An 11,550-nucleotide genomic window follows, 5' to 3' on the forward strand; every position below is an offset into this window, starting at 1 on the left:
CAGTATGTGAAGGACAGATCTCTGACGTCAAACAGAACAATACAAATACAATGGTGTTTTATCTACACCATCATGGTTTATTGTTTGTCAAGAATATGTATTTTTTATTCAACTGAAAGGTTTTATAGTGTGCGTTTTGTTTTTATACTACTTTGTACATCACAACTTCCTTTAATACAACTTAAAATATATGTAGACACAATACCCCCAGCTTTAGTCAATAATGACATGTAATGATAAAAAGAAGACATTGCACAAGGCCTGTATCTGGTGGCACATATAAAACTAAAGTAATATAACACCCAGGAACAGTTTTACTAATAAACACTTGGCCATGGTTAGCAAAGAATATATATACTTAAACAGTTAATAAACAGAAGAAAATGGAACAAAGTTCAGTAAAGTCTGACTTCAGACGAAAAAAATTCTAACTTTGATGAATACGGGCAAAAACAATAGTTAGAACAAACAATGTGAAATAGTACAACTTTGATATATATTCATTTAAAGTGAGCGCTATTTGGGGCTTAAGTGGGCAGAACACATAAATAACACGTTTTTAAAGAGTTAAACAAGTTAATAGAAAAAGGTCCCAAATCACAGTAGGTGTCAAACGGGGCAACAACAGATATCTGGACAAAGAAGCTTTATGGAGAATGAGGTGTGACTACGAGAAGGACTGCATATGATTACAGAAACATACACAAACGAAAGTAAAGGTAAGCTTTTTAAGCTTTCAAAAAGTACATTTTCCTTCACTATATTATGCGAAATCCTCAAAATATATTGTAGTTGGTCATATATTCAAGTAGCAAAACACCCATGGAGTTGTAAGCTATGAGTTAATGCCATTAAAGAAAATGGCAGAGGGATAACAACAGCAATACTATGAACCAAGGTTAAGAAGGGTGCATGTGCAGTACTAGTGGGGCACATACATGTGGTCCACACATGTCCTGTGTTATTGATGCAGCAAGTTCTTCTCTTGCTTTTGTTATGTTCATCCAGTTTCAGTGATTCATTAAGTAGTCATACTTAATGATAACATTAAGTATGATGAATTAATTATCAATCATTACTAAGTGAAAGTAGTACAATTTCACAAATGTCCCAGAATGGTGACATTTGGCAAATTGTAAAGACTTCAATTAGTATAATGTCCTCAGCAGCAAGCTCGATGGAGTCTTTAGTAGGGGGCGTGTAGGGGTCAACCTGACTCACTTGGTCTGAACCACCTGAGGCCGGACTGTGACACCTATGACTGAGTTGACACATTTTTGACACCACCATCATAACTCACAAAGGACATTGACATCCAGGTGTGCAACAGCAAACAGGACATCAACAAATGACAGCATCATCATGCCACTGGAGGTCATGGTCACATTTCCAGATCCAATTTCCTTAAGGGAACAGTTTGCAACTTTCTGGAAGTGCATCAGCTGCATTATACCATGAAGATAGATATGTTTTATGCCATCCTGTGGAATATTAGAGTCAAAGGAACAACATTAAAGACACGTGGTTTTCTATGTTTTAGTGCAATCAAAAAACTAAAATAAATAAATAAAAGATTGCAAAAAAGTTGAGAAAGCATCCACTAAATGCACTATGTAACTGTTTATGCTTATCTCTATTGAGGTGTCATTTCAATATGCTTTATCTGGAATGTTCCACAGTATGACATTAATCATATCTATCACCAAGGATACAAGTAGATAATGACACCAGACCAAGTCACAAGCCAGATCTGTGGAGGCAAGCATGCTCACAGCAAGAATGCATTTTTATTCTGCAATAAAAACAATGGTAGTTAAATAGATGGATACAGATAATGATCTCCACCAGATGAGTTATATAATAGAGATTTACAAACCAGAGTTGGAAATGTTTGCATTTTATATAAAAAGCTGTTCACAAAACCGTCATTGGATCATTTACAGAATTTAGTTATTGTGTTCTTGTTTATTTGTTAGTCTTTTCAAATGTGTGCATTCCATTACACTAACACTACTCTAATTTGACAATATTTATTTTGACAACCTTTACTACTCAGATTTTTTCCATGCAAAAAAGAAGGTTGTGGTTTACAGATGCAAAAAAGGATCTCAAAATCCTGGGGTGTGCTTCTAGGTCATCTGCAGGACCTTTAAATGTTTTATTCTGCCCGCCAGGTGGACGACACTGAAGGCCTTAAGTTCTGACCCCAGATGACCCTGAAGATCCAAAGGTCAAATTAGTCACTGCACTAATGTCCTTGACAGGCAAGCTGGTGAAAGTGGCATAAACACAAAAAAGAACAAAAAGTCCAAGTCATTTTAGGCTTCCAGAGCAGCTTGTGAACAACGGTATATGTGTGATATTACTCATGCAGAAGGTCAGTCTGAGCAGGTGGATAAAACGTGCCTGTGTGTATGCCATCTGAGCTCAAGTATTTGGCTTCAATCAACATTAAATACTATCTTTAATAAGGCTGCCTTACAAATGTATTAGTCTGGTAAAAAAAAAATGCAATGACATTCATAGTAGGTCTTGCAAACCACACTGCCTAGATTATATACATTTCAGGTTGAATTTAAGCAGATCCTCAAGTTCAAAGACATGTTTTGCAAATGTCCCAATGTGCTGTGAGCCTGACACTACCAGCCTCTCAAAGATGAGGTCCATATGACTGCAGAGAAACTCCAGACCCTGGAGAGATCGCTGCAGGCAGCATAGCTTCTTTGACTAGCTATAGTCCCTTTGCCCTTGTTCCCCTGCTGTATGCTGCTCTATGCACTAATGCAGGTATGGAGGGACAAGTCCAGACAAAGAAGCATAAACCTTTCACTGTCTTAAGTGATGTGCATGGCCTCTGCAGCTCACGAGAAGCAGGTTCACGTTGGAGAGATTACACTTAAAGACAAGACATGACAAAATCTGCCAGGGTCAAAGCCGAAATCAATAACTGAAAGGAAATTGCTTTCAAGAATAGTCCAACTATTTACTATTTCCTATATTGGATAAAGGATGATATAGTAATGTCAGTGGAGTTTAACAGAACATTGCTGTAAAAGGTGTAATTAAAATCTAAAATGTGTTTCTCGAGGCTGGACTGTGACACGAAGCTCTCAGTTTAAAATAAATGCAAAGGCATTATATAGGCAAAGAGACCACTTGAGGTGTACATGACCGGTTTTAAATACATTTAAGATTTTGCTAAAAAAAACCAAACAAGTAAACAAGTAAAACAAAACAAAAATAGAAAAACAAAACAAACTAGTAACCTGGCTTTAATTGTTAGGTGTAGTTTATAATTTTACTTCCTAGAGTGGGACATGGGCAGCAGATGTGAACTCCATAACTGTATAGAAACCATATTCTTAAATAGGAGAGACCCCATCCATCTGAGCGATGCAAAAATATGATAAATATTTACTACGGACATTATTCTACCAAATTAAGTAGCCTAATAATTGGAAAAACGCGCAAGTCATATGTACTTGACTAAGTTTTTCACTTCAATAGCTGTGGTAGAAATAGTGGTAGAATCAATCAATCAATCGTAACAATAACAGACGTCAGCAAAATAATGCTGAGACAATCACCATCCAAATGGGTTTAGCCAGGCCGTTAAGCTTTTTTCCTTAGCGCTTCTCACCTGCCCTGGATGAGGGGAGCGTCACCAGCAGCAACAGCAGCCACGTATGATGCATCAGGGTCCACATAGGTCTATGTTTGGGCTCCATCACGGAGCACGCTACCTGGTCACGCCGACCCTCCGCTGGACACCTGCTTCACGCACACCGGGCTTTACGCACGACACTCTGCGCGTGCTCCCACAGCTGCCAATTAAGAGCGCGTGTGCATATGGCGCCTGATAAGTGCGACCCACGGTCCCTGTATTCCGGAGTGACCTTCTGCAGTTGTTAGAGGACGGAAAGGAGGCGCAGAGCAGGAGAGTATCCCTTTATCTCAGAAGGTGTATAGCTCTTTCCCCCAGAGAACTCTCCTCACTTTCTCTCCCCTCTCCTCTCCGGGACCTCCTCTGACGGACCCCTCCCTCGGCCCTGCACACTCCAGGCTGACACTCGTGGCCTAGTGAGGAGAGGCCTAATCATTACTGTTGTCAATAATACGTGTTATTAGTGCACTGGTGAGTGATGGCGAGGGCATAGGACACCAGTGCACGCTGTAAAAGGTGTGTAACTCTAATTAAGACGCAGCTATTTTACTGGTTTACACCCGCAGTGTAATGGATAGACCACAAACGATAGAAAAAAAAAAAATGTACACTCGAGTTACATTATTGCCTTTCACACACATGCACACAAAGCATGCTGGGACAGGACAGCGCGCTGCCCGACTAATAAAAATATGCTCCTGCAGATTCCAAATTCCACAGCCTGTCTGTGTTTGCCCACCACACTTGCTCCAAACACACCGTATCCTTCCTATAGACTCAGTGATTATGAGCTATGTTAAACCTTACTAAGTGACAGCTCCTACAGAGTCATTACCGAGGCAAATGACACGTGAGAAACATGTGATGGATGTGGTGCACATGTGTCATTTTAATGTTGCTGTGATATATGTGCCTGTGCGATATAATGTGTCATTATTTGGTAAATGTCAATATTTGTTCCATTAGCTGCTCATATTGTTGCTTATAAAAAATCATGGTTAGAATAATTTTAAATTAAAATATGAATTGTGTTTACATTATGTACTTATGTTGACTTTTGAGTTAAATGAATTGGTTTACAACACCTGACTGCTTGTTAAACGTGCATTGATGTTTAGTCTGTCAACATAAATATTAAATGCACAGCCATACAACAGATTCCAGGCATTTTTCCATAGGATTTACATCTTTTGCTGCAGGTTATGATTTCAACCTTGTGCTGGGAGCTGCACTCCCTCACACCCCACACAACAGATTATAAATAGATTTATATTTATGATCATTTAGTGTGGACAGTCAAATTTAGGTGCGATGCTCCTTGTTTGGATTGTCTATTATGTAGTAATAAAATAATAAAAATTCAATTATGTCAACAAAAAAGTGAAACTGTTTTTTTGTCTAGTTGACAGAATTGAATTGATCACCTGGATGACTGAGGGATTACACCGGCATTTTCTATTATAGAAAAAACAGTTTGTATATCTGTGCTTTTTTATTACATAGTACTTTACTATGTAATATATAGGCCTGTCATATCCTTAGTATATACCCTGTTATCAGCGGCAGCCTTCTAGAAATCATTTATGAAGTTTGCTTCACGGTAATCTAATAGCTGACCATTGGGTGGCGCCATATCCCTGTTAAACATTTGGAGGTTGTGCGCTCTGAAGCCTATTACTAACATTGAGTGATGAGGTGAATGCACTGGCAGTACTAGAGGCACAGGTGTCAAGTTGGGGCAGGGTTTTCACATGAATACATTTACACAGCTGAAGAGCACTGGTCTCTTTGTGCTCTCATACTTACTGTGAGTGTATGTGCTCTGTTAGATAATCCCTGTGTGAGACCATGTGACACACAGCGTGAATCCTCTTATGGACTCTCACATCGGCACAACTCAGCCTTCGCAGCGTCCCGGGGCAGAGTCACAGGAGCCATGGCCAGCCCTGGACAGAAAGTGGTGCTCATCACGGGCTGCTCCTCTGGGATCGGCCTGCGCATGGCTGTGATGCTGGCCAAAGATGAGCAGAAGCGCTACCATGGTAAGTGCACTGGCCTGTGTCTGTGTGGTCTAAGGGAATACAGAGATATGTTAGTTCAGAGCAAAGCAGGTCAATTCAAATACACATTGCGTAACAAGGCATTTTATGTGCTATTTTAGGTTTTGGCAGACTACAAGAGCAAAAAATCTGTTTAAGGCCCATCTTCTTAACCTTCTTAACCTTACCTTCTTAACTGATGTTCCCTTCTGTTTTGTAGTATGGAGAATTGACAATAAGTTCCTTCACTTGTCAAAACTAAAAACTAAAAGATGTCATATCCAGAGAGAAAGGTAGATGGAGGCTACATTGCAAATTATAAATCATGTACAGTTTATCACTACTCATAAATTTAGCTTTAAAATACATTAATCTAAAAAAATCTTACTTTATGTGACCCTTACCATATCTTATGCATTTGTTTAACCTTTAGTCCAGCTTAAGCTACAACGAACCTAAGACAATAGGCTAAAGCTGTGCATAGCTTAACTGTCCTTGCAAAGCTCAGGTTAGCAAACCAGGCTGGGTTATTTCTGGGTGGCTGACAGATAAACAGTCTGTTATAACATGACTACAAAAACATGGGTCTAACAGTCTGCTTGAAGATAAGCTTATTACACAGTTTATTTTAGAACAAGCTTACTATCATATTGACTGAGGAGTGAATGAATAATTGTGTCATTGATTCCTAAGAAAAAACATTATACAAGACCAGTGCATTAATATCATTCAATTTAAATACATTTGAACTTACATTTACATCTCTCTTTTTTATGGCAGAGAGATAAAATGACTAAGAAGCAGCCATTTAGTTGACAAAATGGCAGTGAGGCCACTTGCAGACTATCAACTGATGTTGAGGTTGTCTGATGTAAGTAGTGTCATTTATCTGGGCAGAAGCGTGCTAAAGCAGAGCCAAATGAGCCTGAGGGCCTGAAGATAATATGTGGAAAAAGGGAGTGCCCCATCCATTCACAAATTCACACTTGGAGGACAATGTGCAGTAATTATAAGCTTGGCAGCACAAAAAGGAACAAGCCTTATGGAAGAGGCCACTTTAAACTTGAAGACCCCCTCATGGCTTCTTAGCTGTACCACATGGCATCAGATTAAAAAAAATAAATAAATACATACATAAATAAATAAATATATATATATATATATATATATATATATATATATATATATATATATATATATATATATATATATATATATATATATATATATATATATATATATATATAAAATCTCGTCCTCATCCTCCACAGGTGGTCTCATCCTTTTTCCATGCTCCCAGGTCTCTACCAGAGATCTGGGAGCTTGAGGGGTCTGCGTAGTATCTAGTATTTAGTGCTGTTCCTAGTACTGCACTTTTCTGGACTGAGGTGTCTGATGTTTTTCCTGGGATCTGCTGTAGCCACTCCTCCAGTTTGGGGGTCACTGCCCCTAGTGGTTTGATGACCACGGGCACCACTGATGTCTTCACCTTCCAGGCCTTCTCCAGTTCTTCTTTGAGTCCCTGCTATTTCTCTAGTTTCTTATGTTCATTTTTCCTGATGTTCCCATCACTTGGTACTGTGATGTCCACCACAGCGGCTTTGCTCTGTTGTTTATCCACCACCACAATGTCCAGTTGGTTCGCCATCACCATTCTGTCAGTCTGTATCTGGAAGTCCCACAGGATCTTGGCCGATCATTCTCCATTACCTTTGGAGGTGTTTCCCACCTTGACCTTGAGGTCTCCAGTCCATACATGCACAGATGTTTCTGTACACTATGCACGCCACCTGGTTATGCTGCTCCATGTTCGCTTTCCCTGCAGCATCTTACACCCTGCAGTTATGTGCTGGATTGTCTCAGGGGCCTCTTTGCACAGCCTCCACATTACATATATGTATATATATATATATATATATATATATATATATATATATATATATATATATATATATATATATATATATATATATATATATATATATATATGTGTGTGTGTGTGTGTGTGTGTGTGTGTATATATATGTATAGAGAGAGAGAGAGAGAGCGAGAGAGCTAAGAACATACAGAGCAGAATTGCACAGGCTCATTAGAGAGCCTTCGTTCTTTTGGAAGTGTGGCTTATGGACTGTGAATTTCATGCTTAGGTCTAATCTAGTTCTAGTGACAAAAATATGCCAGTAAGTATGCTAATAAATGTGGATGTAATGGTTTTAATGCTGCCTTCTTAAGAGACATTAAGTGCATCTATTAGTTGCGACCTGAGTTGAGTACTCAACTACAGCCCAGTATTGTGTGAACAAAAGACAGATAGGCAAGTAAGTAGTTCAGAATTTATTCATACATGTTATTTACTTTAACATTCCCTCCATCTCACAAAACCATCCACTTTTTCGCACCATGCAATGTTTTGCTATAATGTGTTTTTTATGCCTACCATAACTGGGTGTAGATAATAGTAGTCTACCTGCTCTTACGTAATCTTCTGTGTGTGGGCCCTGTGACCTCTCTGTGCACAGTCATAGCCACAATGCGAGACTTGAAGCGAAAGGACAAGCTGGTGGAGGCGGCCGGAGACACCTATGGAAAAACCCTCTCTCTGGCTGTGCTGGACGTGTGCAGCGATGAGTCTGTCAAACAGTGCATCAACAGCATCAAGGACCGTCACGTGGATGTCCTCAGTGAGTCACAGCCAGTGGATTTCATAAGTGTCGAAAGGATCTGATCAACAGGGGTCTAGTTAGCATACGCTCATATACTGAGTATGGTTTCCATCCAAAATAAATTCCGTGAACATTTTTTCTAAATCAAGTTAATGAAGCAAATATAATAGGGATTTGATGAGAGTTACATAACTACATTAAGAGTTGAATCCTGGATAATTACTGCCCAGCACCATCCTTCTGATGAGTGCTTCTCAAACTGTGGTATGGAGACCCTTGGTGGTGGTACTCAGGAGTCAAGAGCAAGTTTATATCTGGTTTAGACATGGTTGATTCTGTTTCCTCCTAGTTAGACCTGTTCAAGTCTTGGTTTAGACTGGTTTAGTCCTGGTTTAAGCATAGTTTAATAGTTAGGACATTTTAGCATGCAAAATATTTCACAAGCTAAATATAATTGTGAATCAAGGGGTGGTTATTTTGGGCACTTCTATGCTATAATACATGTTTTCCATGTTGACATCCATACCTTGTCTTGTCAAACAGTTAATAATGCAGGCATAGGCCTGGTGGGTCCAGTGGAGAGCATCCCCATCGAGGAAATGAAGAAGGTGTTTGAGACTAACTTTTTTGGAGTGATTCGCATGATCAAAGAGGTGATGCCTGACATGAAGAAGCGGCGTGGGGGTCACATCATCGTGGTGAGCAGCGTCATGGGTCTGCAGGGTGAGTCCACATAGAGAGAGAGAGAAGACCAACAAAGCCTTTTTATTACATGGAGTAAAGCATGGAGCATTTACAATTATAAACAAAGTGACTAGAGGACATAATGTCATTAGCAGATTGACAAGTGTCAAGCCCTGGCTACAACCTCTTCTTCTGTGCAGGAGTGGTGTTCAACGATGTCTATGCAGCATCCAAATTTGCCATGGAGGGCTTCTGCGAGTGTTTAGCTGTGCAGCTTCTCAAGTTTAACGTAACGTAAGTTTTTTGCATCTACTGCATGTTTCCATGGAATCTGTGTTTGAGCATAGAGCTGCATCAAACAGAGGATTGATGACTTCACTAAAAGAACATGTTGGTAAAGGGATCAGATCATTATTGTTATTGTAGTTTTTTTGCGTCTTAGCATAGAGCGCTAACTTATATGTTGTATGTGTGCAGCTTGTCTTTGATTGAGCCAGGCCCAGTGCATACAGAGTTTGAAGTAAAGATGATACAGGAGGTGCGACAGAGAGAGTGCCCTGGCGCTGACCCTGAGACTGTGCACTATTTTAAGGACATCTACCTCCCCTCTTCTCTGGACATCTTTGAGGCACTGGGACAGACTCCGGATGACATTGCCAAAGTATGGGACACATTTATGCACTTGGCGTTGCAGATAGTGTTTGAATAGTTGTTTATTTATATATAGGTCTTAACTTTAGGGAAATTAAGACTTAAATCAACATCGAAAGGATTTATTTAAAATATAGGTTATATGTAAATCTAAACAAACACATTTGTCATGTAAATGTCACCCTGTCAAGTCTTACAAAAAATAAAATAATATTGTGTTATGGACCTTGCTCATAATATCCTCTTAAGAGTTATATTCCTGTGACAATATTTTGGTATTCATTATTTTTAATTAACATACAGGAATAAGTCTGTCCCTCCTTCATTGATGGACTCTTTATGTAAATCCTCATTCAAACTTACTGTTGTCTTAACAGTGCACCAAGAAGGTGATTGAAGCGAGCAGGCCGCGCTTCCGGAACCTCACCAATCGTTTGTACACGCCCATCGTGGCGATGAAGTACGCCGATGAGACTGGAGGCCTGTCTGTCCATACGTTTTACCACATGCTCTTCAACATGGGCACTCTGATGCACATCAGTGTGACTGCCATGAAGTACCTGACCTGTGGCTGTCTGAGGAGCCGGACAGTGTCACCAAACTGAAAAAACCTGTGGGAAATACTATAGACATCATATTATTAGTATTAATGTGCCGAAGTGAGTAGGTTTACTGAGTTACATTTACTTGAGTAACCTTTTAAAGAAATTATACTTTTTTAGCAGCATGCATTTACACCGTTTACAAGTTTTGGTTACTCTTCCCACTGTCAGTAAGTCTGTAAGTGACAAAAGATTTATGTTGACAATATGAAATGATTTGAATATTTATGTTTCTTGCACCACTCCTAATAACATAGTTTTTTTCTCATTTCTGCGTCCAATACCAGATTTTATGGACTGTTTAGTGTTTCGTCCTTCACATTAAATTAACTTCAAATTATAAATCAGATGCTATGTCCCCAGTTACTCTTTAAGTTACTCTTACTTAGTAGTAATAGTAGTTTTCCCAAATACTTTTTTACTCTTGCTTGAGTAATTTTTTGGACCACTACTTTGTACTAGTACTTGATTAATATTACTATTATCTTACTTGAGTACACTACTCTACCCACCTCAAAGATAAGGTGTATTTTAAATTATTATATTAACATCTATTGTCTAGAGAAAATTTGTAGTTTAGGTAACTCAAAAGGAGTGCCAAACATTACTGCTTTCTTTTACATACTACATACAGCTTATAGTCAAATTAATTTGCTTTACTTACTAACAAAAAATAAATAACAGTGCTGTATATTGATTGATTACTATATTAGAAATCAAAACTGACTGAGAAAAACAGGATATTCAAATATATATTTTGGATTCTACATATTATATTATGCAATTTTATTTCACTAGAGTTGCAGACCTATACATTTCCATGTGTTATAAAGGTTGTCTTATCTTATATTTTGGCATGTTAATGTACGGTATCTCATAACGCATGTGATTGGTTTCGTCTAATTTATTAATAATTTATTTTGATGTTATGCCCAAAATGTCATTATGTGTCTGAGTGATATGCTTTTATGAATAACAATAAAGGAATTCATATTTAAAGTATATTTCCATTGTCTTTAATTAGCTTGGCTCATATTAGCATATTTAGCATAGCAATAGCATATTTCTCATATCAGCTGTTTGCCTGTTAGCTTTATTTAATTAGTGTGCAATTACTTTATTTGCTGCTACTAACATTTCAAACAAACCTTGACGTCTCTTTTGACAAGTCCGAGCAACAGATAGCTAATATTACAAGTTAAATTATTATTATTGGAAGATTAACAGCAAAAAATTCCGCAAATTTT

The 11,550-nt window shown here is 38.5% G+C and overlaps 2 protein-coding genes across 2 annotated transcripts in view; one reads left to right on the plus strand and one right to left on the minus strand.

Moving 5' to 3' along the window:
- Positions 1-4,003, minus strand: part of LOC117369946 (collagen alpha-1(XI) chain-like) — a 39,952-nt gene extending 35,949 nt beyond the window's left edge. The window contains exon 1 of the mRNA XM_055221587.1: positions 3,641-4,003. Coding sequence (XP_055077562.1) covers positions 3,641-3,728 — 88 coding nt within the window. The 5' untranslated portion in view covers positions 3,729-4,003. The remainder of the gene's footprint in view (positions 1-3,640) is intronic.
- A 1,505-nt stretch (positions 4,004-5,508) lies between these two features.
- On the plus strand, positions 5,509-11,300 carry LOC117374635 (retinol dehydrogenase 8-like). The gene is made up of 6 exons (XM_033970813.2): positions 5,509-5,706; positions 8,223-8,384; positions 8,910-9,089; positions 9,251-9,344; positions 9,528-9,711; positions 10,079-11,300. The coding sequence occupies exons 1-6, from the start codon at positions 5,601-5,603 to the stop codon at positions 10,304-10,306; spliced, it is 954 nt and encodes a 317-aa protein (XP_033826704.1). The 5' UTR covers positions 5,509-5,600; the 3' UTR covers positions 10,307-11,300.
- The last annotated feature ends 250 nt before the right edge of the window (positions 11,301-11,550 follow it).

The sequence above is a fragment of the Periophthalmus magnuspinnatus genome, chromosome 1 (assembly GCF_009829125.3).
Source record: "Periophthalmus magnuspinnatus isolate fPerMag1 chromosome 1, fPerMag1.2.pri, whole genome shotgun sequence".
NCBI lineage: Eukaryota > Metazoa > Chordata > Actinopteri > Gobiiformes > Gobiidae > Periophthalmus > Periophthalmus magnuspinnatus.